The sequence below is a fragment of the Urocampus carinirostris genome, chromosome 13 (genome assembly GCF_059441175.1).
Source record: "Urocampus carinirostris isolate Australia breed hairy pipefish chromosome 13, RoL_Ucar_1.0, whole genome shotgun sequence".
Taxonomy (NCBI): domain Eukaryota; kingdom Metazoa; phylum Chordata; class Actinopteri; order Syngnathiformes; family Syngnathidae; genus Urocampus; species Urocampus carinirostris.
Window position 1 is genome coordinate 26,306,987 of NC_142361.1, and position 15,711 is coordinate 26,322,697.

Here is a 15,711-nt window from a genome sequence, read left to right on the forward strand (position 1 = left end):
AGGGTTTCCAAAAGGAGCTAGGAAAGCGCACGGTCAGCGTGCAGGCCCTGAAACGCTCGGCCAGGGAGCTGATGGACAGCAGTCACGACGACTCGTCCTGGGTCAAAGTCCAGATGCAGGAACTGAGCACCCGTTGGGAGACGGTGTGCAACCTGTCGGTGTCCAAACAGGCCCGTCTGGAGCAAGCCCTGTGCCAGGCCGAGGAGTTTCACTCTACGGTCCACATCCTGTTGGAGTGGCTGGCCGAGGCCGAGCAGAGTTTGCGTTTCCACGGCAGCCTGCCTGACGACGAGGAGGCCTTGCGCGGGCTCATTGAGCAGCACAAGGTGAGACTGTGTTGAGTGATACTACTTATGTTTTGCTTGGGAATATTTTCATAGAATCGACGTGCGAAGATGGACCCAAACAGAGAAATTGTAGAGATTGTCTTGGGCCTTGTTCAATCCAAAACAACAAAGACAACAGACAGTCAAGCTTGATTTACACAATCAGAAGGAGCAGCATCTTACACTCCCCTCACTGTTTTGATCCTCTTCAAAGCACCTTTTGAGAAAGTTTAAAGCACATTGTAACGACAATATCAAGAATTCCTGAATGATATCAAACATGTACTGTATGTCTTGTCACATCATGGTCTTAAGACATTTAGAGAAGACCAAAAAGTATAAAGCACGTATTAAGCAAATGAGTTAATACATGAACTCTAAATATTTTAAGTTACTGAAATACAGTAGCCCGTTTACAAACGAGTTAAATTTGTTCCAGGATCAAGCTGGTATGTAGCACATTTTGAATCTCACTGTTCCCCATAAGAAATAACCTTAAGGCAATTATGGGATACATCTCGGATGCTTTGCTGAGTTTTGCCCAAAAGAGACTCAATTTACTCATGTATTAAGAATTAGTAAGGAAATAAATCAGTAATAATTAACGAATATTAATAATATATGATAATGGGGAAGACTTTAGAAACCAAATACTTCGGTACCTCTACATATGAGTTTCATTCGTTCTAGGATCGTAGTCGTATCCCGAATTGCTTGTGTATTTTCTCAAAATGAAATAATTTGAAACTAATCTGTTCTCAGCCTCACAAAAGCATACAATTTAAGCCCAAAGAGCTAGAAAACTTGTCATCCTGATCATTAGAAGCACATTCAAATAGTATTGGAACATAAAATACAGTAATAAAATTATCATAACGAAACAAAATGTGAGATTATTATGAGCACTTATCTTGGAGGAGGTTGGCAGTGTCTAATGGAGGTATATGCCTGAGGCAGGGGGGGGGAGCACAAGAAACAAATGTGATTAAAAAAAACAACACAAGAGCGAGGGATCATGTCTGTATACCGAGAAACACACGTGCCAACTGGGACTCTAGTGATAGTATCTGGAACGTCTCAGAACATGGATTGTTCCTTCTATGTTAAGCAAGCTATTTGCTTGAAAAACGCCTCAAATTTCTTGTAACTACAGTAGCTCAGATGTAAATGTGGCCACTGTATAATCCTTTAGAAATTTGGCATTCTTCTTTAAAGGACTTCATGAAGAAACTGGAAGAAAAGCGAGTTGCTGTGAATAAAGCCACCAGTCTGGGCGAGGCCATTCTGAGCATCTGCCATCCAGACTCCATTACAACCATCAAACACTGGAACACCATCATCAAAGCCCGTTTCGAAGAGGTCAGTCGAACTGAGAACTTTTTTTCTTTTCTTTTTCTTTCATGCAAAGAATGCCAAGTCATCACATTTGTTTCATAGGTGCAAGCCTGGGCCAGGCAACACCAGCAGCGGTTGGACACAGCCCTCAAAGAGTTCCTAGCCACTCAGGAGCTGCTGGAGAACCTGCTAACTTGGCTGCAATGGGCGGAGTCTAACCTGAGCGACAAGGACAATGAAGTCCTACCGCAGGAGATCCAGGAGGTTAAAAGTCTCATTGCGCAACATCAGGTATAAGAATCTATTTAGTGTGGAATCATGCTTGAATTCCAACACCATTCATTGATTTTCTCTGCAGGTTTTTATGGAAGAAATGACAAGGAAGCAACCAGATGTGGACAAAGTCACAAAGACCCATAAAAGGAAGGCTGCCCTGGAGCCTCAGATTCACTCTCAGATCCCCGTGCCGGACAAAGGAAGAGCTTCAAGTGAGTGAAGCCTTCCAAAACACAATTTGAGCCATCTGGCAAGGGATGAGTCACCAAAGAGTGACTCAACATTCTTATTGTGTGTCCACATTTGCCAACTGTAGTGATGTCAGGACACATTTTTTTTGTTTTTCTCTTCCAGGAAAACGTTCTCCCACTCAAACCATGTATGCATCAGTGACACAAGCCCCCATTGAAACCAAAAACCCTAGGGTCAACCTCCTGGTCAGTAAGTGGCAGCACGTGTGGCTGTTGGCTCTTGAGCGGAGAAGGAAACTCAATGACGCGTTGGACAGATTGGAGGAGGTAATAGCTAAATCGCTTTGATCTTCTCCATGGTTCAAATCCATCATTTGAATTCTTTCCAGTTGAAAGAGTTTGCCAACTTTGACTTTGACGTGTGGCGTAAGCGCTACATGCGCTGGATGAACCACAAAAAGTCTCGTGTCATGGATTTCTTCCGGCGTATCGACAAGGACCAGGACGGAAAAGTCACCAGGCAGGAATTCATCGAGGGCATCCTTTCCTCCAGTAAGTGGAGGACACATTAGAAATCTCCTTTATTACATTACCGGTTTTGTCCAAAAGACAAAAATAAGCTGAAAAATGTTACTGAAATAAGGAGGTTGTGATTACATCACTTCAAAAGTGAGGCAAGCCATGTAAAGATGGCTTTCATTTTGGGGTGAGTCAGTGTAAGAGATTTACGACGCTGTCAGAACAAAAGCTCTGCCAAGTTTTTACCGACAAGACATTTTCTTTAAAGTGAGTGTGTCCCTTTTTCCTCCATGTTTTTGTTAGCTACAAGCAAGAGTTTAGCTCTGTAATGTAAGTGTAGGACAGTTTGTGAAAAGCGTCACTAGGGGGTGTGCTTTTACAGTCTATTGTTTCAGGGCTCTTTTTCAACGGGAGTAGGTGTTTAGGTGTCTGTCCTTGTGGAGCCCCCTTATTATGCCTACTTTTTATGTCAGTGTTTCTTTTGGTTTGTGAAGGGATTAAAGGTGAATGTCCCAGCCACATTTAACGTCTGTGCTGGATTCCTTTAGAGCGCCACCATCAAATAAAAACACAATGCAGACTTCCTAGGTGTGCAGGTGCTGCAGGATTACATAAGCATTTAAACTTTAGGCAAAAAACTTCATTTGAGCAGAATTATTTAATAAATTAATACCATATTTTCCAGACTATAAGTCACACCAACCAAAAAAATGCATATTAAAGAAAGGAAAATACATGTATAGGTGGCATTTGATAAAATCCCACACAAGACAATTAAAAAATAAAATGAAGAACACAGTATACTAACATTACATGTGCATATGTTCTCTCTGACTCTTGTCAGTGACATATTAAGAGTTATTCAGATAACTATCAGCAGTAAACAACTCCCCCCACTCCTTCCGCTTCTACATCGTGGTCAAGGTTGAAATTATAAACATAAACACGGGCTTAGAGCACCCTCTTGTGATTTAGTATGAAAATAACACGTGAAGTGATATACTAATGTAAAACTCAAGAGATAATAATGTGTTAATAATTTCTCATGCCTGACCAAACTGTGAAAAAACCTGCGACCCATAGTCCGAAAAATAGAGTACTTTTAGTCAGTGTAGTAAATTCAAAATCCCAAAGGTGAGAACAACCAGGAAAAGTATGTGTGTGTCTGTGTGTGGAGTCAAACTTTGGAATAATTTACAAGATGAGATTAAACAATGTCCAACTATCCATGTGTTCAAATTTAAATACAAAAAAGCATTACAGGCGAAATACAGGGATGAAGAAAATGGGATATGAGGGAGATTGGAAATACTGCGTTTAAAACTATGGTTAACTTTGTTGTTATTGTTGCTATTATTATATCATAACTGTTACTATAAATATTATGTTTATTTTTATTGTTATTATCATTGGTGCTGCAGTGACATTTGGTAACTAGGCGTATTATGACGTTGAGGGATGGGTATTGCGAAGATTAGTGTATAAAATATGTGATTATTGTAATTAATATAATTATTGATATCTGACCTATGCAATAAGTATATCCATGAGATTTTGTTATATTAGACACAAGAGGAGAAGAGGATTTGTAAAATGGATTTAATAGGGAAGATAAAGGGGTAGGGAAAACAAGCATCTGCTTCTGACTAACCCTTTTTGAACATGTTTTGTTGTTGACTCGTTGTTTTTGTCCTGTTCTTATTTTGATGTTCAAAATAAAGTTTTCATTCAAAGTGTAACAAGTTAGTTGCAGTAAACAGCGCCAACTACTGCACCATCATCATGTCTCGCTTCATTCTTGTTACTTCCCTGTGCATTACAAGCCAAAATGACAAAAAACCTAAACGTTTGCCTTCAGAATTCCCGACCAGTCGACTGGAGATGAGCGCCGTGGCGGACATTTTCGACAGGGACGGCGACGGGTACATCGACTATTACGAGTTTGTGGCGGCTCTCCATCCCAACAAGGACGCTTACAAACCTCTGACTGATGCTGACAAAATCGAAGATGAGGTAACCGCAATTCTGATATGCCAAATACGCAATGATGGTGTTTTATGGGAAATAAATGTGAAGTAAAGGGTTCATATACTTCCAAGGCACTTTTTAAGCTCTTTCAAAGCCAATTTTCGAATGTATCCGGTACCCGGCATCTTGATCTCCTCACCTGTCCATTTGGGCGTTCACATAAGTGGTGTAGACACCTCACATGACAAAGCTGTACAAACTAATGCCAGCTACAGGTAATCACAAATGAAAAATAAATGCAATGAAATGTCCTATAGCAGGCCTGTCTGTGTTATTTTTTAAGGGGACAGTGTTTAATATTTAATGACTCTTAGTGGTACATAAAAAGGTTTCATTGGGCGGAGGTAGAGCAGTTTGCAGGTTCGATTCCCTGCTCCTCGGGGCTAAATGTCCTTACCTAGAGGTTGCTGCCATATTTAGCTTGTATCTTGCTGCTACGTTGTGATCTGTGGCAGTTTTTTTGTTCATATTAGACAACAGTGCCATGTAGGGTCAAATATTACACACTGGAGCTTTAAGCATACTTGATTTGTCTTTATGTGGTTTATCGAGTCAAAATGTTTACAATTTCAATCATTTCACCCAAAATTTCAGCACTTTTCAAACCTGGAAAACACATTAAAATCCAAGAATTTTAAAATTTTTTAAGCACCTTTAAGAATTTGTTTAAAATCAAACGAACAGGGCCATAGTACTTGACTGATTTGAAAAAAATCAAGCATTGGGCAGGAATTAATGTTTTTTTTGTCGTTTTGTAGGTGACTCGCCAAGTTGCCAAATGTAAATGTCCAAAGCGGTTCCAAGTGGAGCAAATTGGTGCCAACAAGTACAGGGTAAGCAGAACTGGACTTAATTTAGTCAACAGAGACCATTGCATTCTGAAACTGAAACTGTAATTCTAACACGGATTTTTGTATTTGTTGTTATTGTTCTTGACACCCCTCAGTTTTACCTTGGAAATCAGGTACATGTCGTGTCCCTTCCCCCTTGTATTTCTCATGTTTGCTTTTCAATTAACACTCTGCCCACTTCCCTGGCTGGTGGTTGCTAACTGGAACTCAGAAGTAGGAGAAAAATGTGCTGTCACCGCAGAGTTTATGCTTCGAACCAGGAGGGGATGAAATGTATTCACACCTGACTCATTTAGTTCTATTCGGTTAAATGAGTTAACTATGGGGTTCTGGAACCATTCTGAATCTGCAACATTACAGAACCCGACGTGGCATAAACAATAACAATAACATATCCAAATAAATATACAGTACAGTATTTTATGGTTCAACTTCCAGTGCGTCGTGGATTTTCTCTATTAAAATGTTCCATGGATAAAAACGTACTTAGCTGGATTACGCTGTCATTCTAAAGGTGCCGGTAATGCAATCGAAACGAATGGTTTACATGACTAGTGACAAACGAATAACCCCCAGGGTGGCAAGAATGAGCGATGTCATTAGGAGAAATGGATGTCCTTTCAGCATTTTACTTATGACATTAAACAAAAGATTTAATTTATGTCACTCACCAAAATCAATGAGTCCCGTTGCAATGTCCTGTCTATTTACAAGTTGCGCTTGTACAAGACTTGCCAAAGGCATCCATTCCCACTAAATATGGATGGATACAACTTGAAATTATTCGCCACGTGTTCAGAAAATGAAATCAAAATATCCCGGAGATATCAACCAATACACTCGAGACTTTTTTTATAGCCAGTGAGCCGGAGTTTGTGTGTACTATTTGTCTCTGTACTTCAAGACCCAGAGTGCTTTGCGGCATGAGAATATCACGGGACAGGGAACAAAAATAAGTAAATGGATTGTGTTACATTAATACAGGTAATTATGAATTGGATTAACACCGGAATGCTGTGGACACAATTGAAAAAAAAACGATTAGCTAGAAAACAAATGTTAGTCTCTTAAAACGTCTATGTTTTACATAATGTGTTTCAAGTTGAATTTGAGGTAAAAGTCAAGCCAAACTAGCATGTCTCAACCCAGTACATTTTCAGGTTTCCTCAAATTCTATAGTGACTTGGCTAAAATTTTAAGGGGCCCAATTATTTGAAAGTGCTTTTAAATTCGGAATAAACGAAACATAGTGCAGGCCTAGCTCCCTTAGTGCCTTCTCAGAATGCATCCTAGTCCACTTTTGAGTTCCAGTTCCTGTACTGTTAATGCGCTAAAAACCATTGACGCCTCCTCGGGAATTGAATATTCATCTGCTGCCCACTTAAAAGACTTCAAGTGCTTGCCTGCTACGCTATAATTTCATGTTTTACTGCTACGTTGGCTGATGCTCAATTGTATTATTATTTTACTTGGCTGTTTTTTTTCTTCAAACAACACGATTGCATGCGTTAATGTCAAATTCATAAGAATTACAGGTCACAATTTCGATAGTGGATTGTTGTCCGTGTGTCACCAAACAATGAATGAATTCTTTTTGACAGTTCGGTCTGGTTCACTGCTTACATGACTCCCTAACCAACGATGAGACAATAGCGTACAGGGAAACTCAAAATCTAAACCCTCACCTGCACAATGCAGTTTTGGAAAGCTGTATCCTGGTAAATGGTTATTCCTCAAGTATTTTTTGTGCCTTTTTATTTTAATTTTGATCCATTATCCGATCTCCATAAATGTATCCGATCACTAAAATCACCAGTGGCGTTTGTGGAATCATGTCGAGAATCATACAAGATTGAGATGTTTGATAAAAGGCACCTGGTGCAGGGTCATCAGTCTTTGCTCATGTTTGAGTGTCCCACTGTGATGGAATTAGACATTAGTGGATGGTTGCAACCATTCCTCATGTGTCATCGCATCTGAAGGAGCGGAAAACCGCGTGCCCAAGTTTCTTTGCGTTCATTTAATCCAAATGTGGACAAAATGCATGCGCCTGTGCTTAATGCCCAAAGTCAATTCCAAGTGTTTGTGAATTTTAGCGCCCTCCCGTGGTGCAACTGGTATTTTAAATGCTGAATTGTAAGACGTATTCCAAATACAGTAATCCTTGTTTTTTTTTAAAGGGGTTGCCTTCAAAAAACAACCAGCGGTAATCAAAACTGTGAATTAGAAAATTTATTTTATTTAATAAATACCTTTTACATTATACTTTCAAACCATAAAACAACCAAATTTCGGGCTTAATCTGTTTAACAAATCAAAGGCTTTTTTGTGCTTGAATGCTGATTTATTCCTACTGTATTGATAGTGGTCACAATCATGTGGATGACAAATGTGTCCTTAAAAGAAACAACTAAAAGTATTTTGCTTTATAAAGATTTATATATATTTCTTTACAAAAACCTTTTGTACTGGCAAATTGAAACTTCAAATATAATCTTGCTTTATTTTCTTGACCAACAGCTCTCTGTGAGAACCTGATTCTGGCAAAAATCTCAATTTGGCTTAAATTATGCACGTTTATTTTTTGTCAAGACCAGAACGGAGACAGGACCCACTTGCGTTGTGTTTCGCACAAGTTTTGTTAGACGAAAGGGAAAGGGTTGCGCCCACGATCCGGGGATTGCTGGTCGCAGCAAGCAGGTCGCTCTGAACGCGGAATTGGATCTCCCGTGGTGAGCGATGGCGGTAACGGAAAAACGGGTCAGTAGCCGGGACAGGAGAGCAAAAACACGGTCGGGGTTGGAAGTGAGTCGTAAGCCAGGAAAGGAGAGTAGACGTGGTCAAGGACAAAAGAGGTCGAAAGCCAGGGGACAGACAGGAGCAAAAAAGAGGTGGGAGTCAGGGTCGAAAAAAGGCTTGCCTAGTGTTAACTGAGGTTCACAGACGGACTGACAACAGGTGACAGAAAGGAGTGGATTTAAATAGGAACAGGGAGCCAATCAGAGTCTGAGGCAGTTGGAGCCAAAGGAGCGGGCACGGGTGATTCATATCGGTAATCATGACATTTTTATTACAATATTGCTGGTTTTGTTGGGCAGGTCGTCATAAAAATGGATTAAAGATCAATTCTGAAAGTTTTAAAACTGTCCACTTTAAACTAGATATTTTGTAGCCATCATGTAAATGTTACAGGGAAACAAACAATAGACGTAAAAATGCTTTTACTTAAGCACACGGAGAGGACCAAGTTTGTTGGCAATAAAAAGCATCTCATGTGTCTTGTTGACACAATGAGTTTTAGAGAAACTACACATTGAAAAATAACGGCCTATACATAATGTAGGTTCATCAAGCTGTTTTATGTACAGCTTAAAGCACAACGTCATTGACGCACAGGCAGGCACAAGCAAAAAAACGGGTCAGAATGCAGAACACAATGCAGAGAAACGTTGAAACGACGAGGGATTACTGCATGGAAGACGCTTGGATTGACTTTGAGCTTTTTGTTGTGTTGATGTCCAAATCACTTTTGATTTTCAAAGTTTTTTGCATGCATGGCACTTAAAATCCTGTCCCTCCAATAAAGTGCTAACCTACATCGCTTATGGATACGTTCCTACCTTCACTCTTATTTTCTCTTCAGTTTGGAGACTCCCAGCAGCTTCGCCTGGTGCGAATCCTACGCAGCACGGTCATGGTGCGAGTGGGCGGAGGCTGGATGGCGCTGGATGAGTTCCTGGTGAAGAACGACCCCTGCAGAGGTTCGATGGCGGGCAAAACGCATCATATGTGTGACGTTCCACAGAAATTTTGATATTTTTATTCCCAAAAGAACTTGCTCACGGACACTTTCGCTTTGGGGTTGTTTTTCTATGGCTGGAATTTGGTTAATTTGTCAAGTTAACCTTTTTTTTTTTCTTTCAAATATATTTTTTTGCACTATAGGTCACTCCCGCAAAAAAAATAGTTTAATCGATAAGGATTTCCAGACTATAAGGTGCATGGAATTAAATGTACAGTAAGAACTAGGATTGCATAACAATAAATACATTTCAAAAATTGATTTCATAGAACATATGACATGGGCAGCACGGCGGCGCAGTGGTTAGCGCGTGTGCGGCACAGTTCTAAGGTCATGAGATCGAACTTCCTGTATGGAGTTTGCATGTTCTCCCCGTGCTTGCGTGTTTTTTTTCCGAGCACTCGTTTCCTCCCACATTCCAAAAACATGCATGTTAAGTTAATTGGCCGGTCAAAATTGCCCCTAGTTGTTCGTCTCTGTGTGCCCTGCAACTGGCTGGCAACTAGTTCAGGGTGTCCTCTGCCCACTGCCAGAAGATAGCTGGGATGGGCTCCAGCACCCCTGCAACCCTACTGAGGATAAGCGGTGCAGCTAATGGATTGATGGAATTATGACATCTGGTTTTGCCATTAAAATGAATTTTAGCAAAAAAAAGTTAACATATTGACCAATAGAGGTCGCTCAAAGATATATGCAGTTTTATTTTATTGTAACTGCATTTTCAATTTTATCCACAGTGTTTTCAGTATACAGGGATCCCTCAGTTTTCGCGGTCAATGGGGACAAGAAAATAAGGTCAATTCAAAAATATATATTTTTTAAATGTATATCATTATAATTTCTAATTATTTGTGTATTTTTAATGAAACCATGCAAACTATAGGGCACTTTAGGCGGGAAAGCGACCCCCCCAGTCTTCAAAATAAGCTTATTTAAGGTGGGGAACTTTTGTCACCAGCAGTTAAGTAAAGGCCAATCATGAAGTCTGAAAAGAAAACTCTTGACACTTATGTCAACCATGGAAAATGTTGTAATAATATTCACATTTACGGTATGTTTATTTGGAATGACAAAACTCTGAGATTTAAACGGGCATATGTCGACTTTCTCCTGAATGTGCAGATGCTAACGCGTATGCAAATGCTTCTCTTCTTGTTTCTATCCCGCTGCGCAATCCTCTCTCCTAGTGCATCACCACGGCAGCAAAATGTTGCGCTCGGAATCAAACTCCTCCATTACTCAGTCTCCTCTAGGTTGGCAAATCTCACACTTTCTCTCCCAGCTCCATGAACCCACCAGTGGTATGTCTGTCCGCACATCTCGGCGTGTGCTACGTGTGTCGGGTTGGTCGGCCGGTGCAGGTGTACTAGCACTCGACTCACTTTTGATGTCCATATGCATGTGGTTGTTCCGTGCGGTCGCGTCACCGGCTGGGGCCGAGCTCCTTTTGCAGGAAATAGAGAAAAAAAAAATGAAACCTGGAGTGCTCATTTGGATACTGACATTTTCTACTGACATTGTTTGACAAGGTGCTGGGGGGTGCATTGCCTGCAAATCATACATCAGTTTTTTATTGTTTCTTTTGGGCGAGAAGCTCTAAACACATTCATGACATGCTCAGTTGCCACGATATTAGGTGGAACACCACAAAGAAAATGTTCAGGATTCCATGGCCATTTTGTGGTTTGACTGTCGTGTCCTTGGTAAAATCAGCTCTTGTAATAAGTTAAATAGGTAAATAAAATCGTTCTTGGAGATTTTATCACACATATAAATGTAGAAACTAACTTTTGACATTAAATAAAAGATGATTTCTGTCAGGACAGGAAGCAGAACCCACTAGCGTAACGTTACTCACAGTTTTATTGGGAAAATGAGAACAGAGCGCACACTCGATCCGGAGATCGTTGGTCGCGGGGAGTAGATTGCTCGGAACGCAAAAGTGGTGTTTCCGTGGCAAGCGAAGGCAGAGTCGAGAGCGTAAAAAAGTCTAAATCAAACAGATCGTGGCGGGAGCAAAACAGGAGCAAAAACACTGGCAAAACAGAGATTATCAGGGCTTGACGTGTCCAAACAGAGTTTCGCAGACGCTCCGACAAAAGGCGACTCACAGGACAGCGTTTAAGTAGTGACAGGGAGCAATCTGTCTACGAGCTTCAGCTGGTGTCCATGGGCGGGATTGATTGGGCGCCACGGCAACCGTGACAGAAGCTGGCGTCACGGCGGGAACCAATTGGACACCATGGCAACCGTGACAGATTTCATTGTTGTCACTCACCAAAATTTACAAAGTACTGTGCTTTTTTTGCCCTCTCAAAAGTGGGCTATGTAAGTAGTTTGCCAAAAGCATGTACTTACACTATATAGAGATAGATACAACTTTGGCATTTTCCCTGTGGGAACAGTAAACAAAACAGGAATATCCCGGAGAAATCTGCAGATACACATTAGCCTTTTTAGCGAGTAAATTTGCGCGGCTCATTCGTCTTTCCCACAATGCTTTGCAACACATAAATATCCTGTATGATGAAACCAAATTCATTTTGTTCATTTGGGTCTTTATGGAAAGGATTGAATGTGAAAATGGAAGAAAATACAGTACTTAAAATGAGCAGAATATTTTGCCCGTTGGGTATGAATGTATTCTTTCCAGTTTACGTGGTGTCCATACCTAATAACGTGCCCTGCACATGCATATGAATGTATTCCATTACCTGCAAAAGCTTTAGGCCGTGTTATAAAGTCTCGGCACAGAAGTGCTACACACGCATGCCATTTGTCGTGGTTTGCCAAGTGAGACCGCCATCATCATTCTCATCATCCTAACCACTTTTATCTCAACATAAGCCAAGCAAGCCTCTCATTCCGGTCTGTGTCGTTCAGCTAAAGGAAGAACCAACATGGAGCTCCGAGAGAAGTTCATGGTCCCCGAAGGCACCACGCAGGTGATGGCCAGTTTCCGCTACCGCGGCCGACGTTCTCGGCCCTCCTCGCCCAACCGGTCCGTCTCCAGCCAAAGCTGCGTCGCCCCCGCCAACCCGCCGGCAAACAACACCCCGAAGGTACGCGGGGGAGCGAGAGCTCGCCGTTCGTGTCGCCATCACCCGTCTTTTCATTCCTATTTGTTTCGCTTTTCAATGATCATCCGGAAGTCCGATCCTTCCTCGTTTTGTTTGTTCCCTTCATTTGTTTCATTAGTGTTTGATTTGTCATTGCGTGTTTTCTTTGTGTTGTTCGTTTGCCATTGTTCCCCAGACGTGCCAACACATAAGCCGCAATTATGATAAGCCGTGGCTTACAAACAGCAAACCCTCCACTCCCGTTAAATCGGCCGACTCCTTCGGGAGCCCGGGTTCATCTTCTGAGGTATTGTCACGTGAGGAGCTTGACTTGACGTCACGCAACTGGAATCCAAATCTTTATCTTGGGTCAAATTTTGGGGGGAATACATGTACCGCAAAAGTTGACATTTTTTACATATAAATATTATCCTCATTTCAAGTTTCCATTATTTCTTTAGTTTTCAATATTTGAAAAATGTATACATAAATTGGTAACTTTTACAATACCAGTTTGCCAAAAACAAAAAGATTCCAGTTGTGTGTTAATTTCTAAAGACTTCCTCTCTTTCAGCACTGCACTTTGAGGAATGACTGACTTTCTTTTAACCTTTTGCTGTTTAAGCAAAAAACACACTAACTAATACTTGCATTAGATCCCCTGGATATAAAGTTCTAAGGTGAGGATTGCAAATTGAAATTGCAAAAACTTGAATTGGTAACTCAGATTAAAACATTAAAAAAGAAACAAAATTGTATGTAGTAAGTACTCATTATGTGTAATACATATATACGATTAAAAAAACAGCTTTAGGAATAACTATACCTGAAAAGGAATATTATTTTCCTTTGGTGTCACATGACCTGTGCTGGTTGAGTGGAGTAGCAGTTGGATGCAGAGGAAGGAGGGTGAGACTGTAACGCGCCATTGAAAATGAAACAGATTTTAACACTTCCAATTGTGAGGACATAACATTTTCTTGCTTTAGTCACCCCCACATTTTTTATAAAGATCGTCGATTGGTTACGGTCCTGCGACATAGCGAGGGTAGCTATTTTTGTGCCTTCTTCATATTTCTTGATAATTGCAAACTTTGTTTCCATAGTTATGTTTTTACTTCCTGTTTAGCAGTTCTACAAGCCTTGGGATGCATGCTTAATAGATGCAGTACAAAAAGATAATTTATCACCGACTTGCTTTTACTGGGCACACATGATTCTGAACTGAATAAAGGATAAGACATAGTGGGAGGTAGTTCAGCCAATAGCATATCAGCATTTTCTTAATGCTGTAACACAATATCAGTATCAATATCAGACAAGTCTCTTATATGACCTTGACCAAAAGCCGTTCAGATATCTTAGAGAAGTAACTCGTAAATGCAAAGTTTGAATTAAATATTATTTTGGGTATGCAAAATAATTTGTTGTTGGAGTTGTATCGCGGGTAAAATGCCTTGAAGAGGGGCTAAAAGTACAAGTTATTCTACATCATAAAGTGAAAAACAGTAAGGCAGTATTGCCATATCCATGGGGTCTACTGTATTTTCTTCCCTGAATGTTTCCTTAAAGCCACTGTGTGTAATATTTGACCACCAGATGGCACTGTGTGCCAGGTATGAGCTAGCGCCAGTCCCACAGTGCACAAATTGGCGGCTTAGGACTGGAGAAACATGGCGGAGACCATTGTGTAAAAGAAATACCCATTTCTTGTCCTATAATTTTTTATCATATATATTAACCTAGTATTCCAATCTTTTTTTTAACTGAATGAACGTTATTTCTACCACCAGGTGGCACTAAATATTACACATTGTCCCTTTAAATACTAATAGCCGGCAACTGAAAACTTGTTACTCTTGGCAGGCGACGCCCGTGCAAGGAAGTAAGCTTCGTCTCCCAGGCTACTTGTCGGGAAAAGGATTTCAGGCCAACGAGGAAGGGACGCTCCTCAACGCCGCCGTGCTTAAAGCTCGCGGCCAGACGCCGGGCGGTAAGTCGACGGGCCGGCGCCGATTCGGCGTCCCCCTTCGGCTTCTGAACCCCCCCTCCCCCTTTTCACAGAACCCAGGAAGAGCTCGAGCCGACCCGGGAGCAAAGCGGGCAGCCGGGGCAGCAGCCGGCGAGGCAGCGACGCTTCCGACTTCGACATTTCCGACATCCAATCGGTGTGTTCGGACGCCTCGGAAACGGTCGGCGAGGGCGCCCGGACGGCGGCGCGATCCCGCGGGGTCAAACCCTCCAAGATCCCCACGCCGCAAAGAAGAAGCCTTCCCGCCAGCAAACTCGCTAAGAGTGCCAAGCCATAGTCGCCCCAAACACTGGAAATCAAGACTGTCGGAATCGTCGCCGAGTTGTAAAATATTCCTTTGAAGTCGGAAGCGTGAATGGCCTGGTGTATGCGTTTATGTATTTTATTTTGGGGTGAAAATGTCAAATGTTTTATTTTTTATCGTATTTGATGACGCTCCAGGAGTTACTGAATGTACTTGAGTGGTACCGCAAATGTTTATTTATTTAAGTGCTAACAATGTACTTTTGAGGGCAATGCAATATAGAACAGGAAGCGCCGCGGGAACCTTTAACACGAAGTAGCAAAAAAAAACTGGCAGGCACAAACGCGGTGGGTTCGCGAGGACGGCTCGACGGCAACGCGCAAACTCCTTCTTTGTGTATTCACGTCGCTTCATTTCAGTCGTCGCTGTGGTATTTCTAATAAACTTGCTCGCACAAAGCTACAAGAAACCAGACTGGAGACCTTTGTTTAATAACCCTTGTTACCGGAGGTTTTTGAGTAGTAACAAGAATCTGAAGGTATTCATCAAGTACCGTGACTCGTACGGTTGCTTATGAAGTAGTCAAAAATTGATGGCATTTAGAGCTAGAGCTAAAAGAACGTGTCCTCAATCTAGACCAGGGGGTGTCAAACTCATTTAAGCCCGGGGGCCACATGTAGATTCAAGAGGGAGAGGAAGAGTGAAAGGAAGAAAAAGTAAGGAGGGAAGAAAAAGGGAAAGAGGAGAGAATAAGAGGGCGAGAGAAAGAGGACAGAAGAAGGAAACACAGAGAAAAGGAAAGAGGGAAAGAAAAAGAAAGACAGACAGAATCTAGAGGGGGTGTCAAACTCATTTAAGCCAGATGTAGATTCAAGAGAGGAAGAGCAAAAAAAGAAGTGAGAAAGGAAGAAAAAGTAAGGAAGGAAGAGAATGGGGAAGAGGAGAGAATAAGAGGGTGAGAGAAAGGACAAAAGAAGGAAACACAGAGAAAAGAGGGAAAAAAAAGAAAAAAGACAGACAGCAAAAAAGAGTGAGCAAGACAAAGAAA

At 41.4% G+C, this 15,711-nt stretch overlaps 1 protein-coding gene across 1 annotated transcript in view; it reads left to right on the top strand.

The window, feature by feature from the left end:
- dst (dystonin) overlaps positions 1-15,137 on the top strand; it is a 152,559-nt gene extending 137,422 nt beyond the window's left edge. The window contains exons 82-97 of the mRNA XM_088352010.1: positions 3-326; positions 1,542-1,685; positions 1,764-1,952; positions 2,020-2,149; positions 2,292-2,455; positions 2,518-2,680; positions 4,506-4,660; positions 5,434-5,508; positions 5,622-5,639; positions 7,128-7,244; positions 9,170-9,287; positions 10,516-10,581; positions 12,212-12,390; positions 12,584-12,694; positions 14,254-14,380; positions 14,452-15,137. Of these exons, the coding sequence (XP_088208136.1) occupies positions 3-326; positions 1,542-1,685; positions 1,764-1,952; positions 2,020-2,149; positions 2,292-2,455; positions 2,518-2,680; positions 4,506-4,660; positions 5,434-5,508; positions 5,622-5,639; positions 7,128-7,244; positions 9,170-9,287; positions 10,516-10,581; positions 12,212-12,390; positions 12,584-12,694; positions 14,254-14,380; positions 14,452-14,696 (2,325 nt within the window). The 3' untranslated portion in view covers positions 14,697-15,137. The remainder of the gene's footprint in view (positions 1-2; positions 327-1,541; positions 1,686-1,763; positions 1,953-2,019; positions 2,150-2,291; positions 2,456-2,517; positions 2,681-4,505; positions 4,661-5,433; positions 5,509-5,621; positions 5,640-7,127; positions 7,245-9,169; positions 9,288-10,515; positions 10,582-12,211; positions 12,391-12,583; positions 12,695-14,253; positions 14,381-14,451) is intronic.
- Positions 15,138-15,711: the final 574 nt, after the last annotated feature.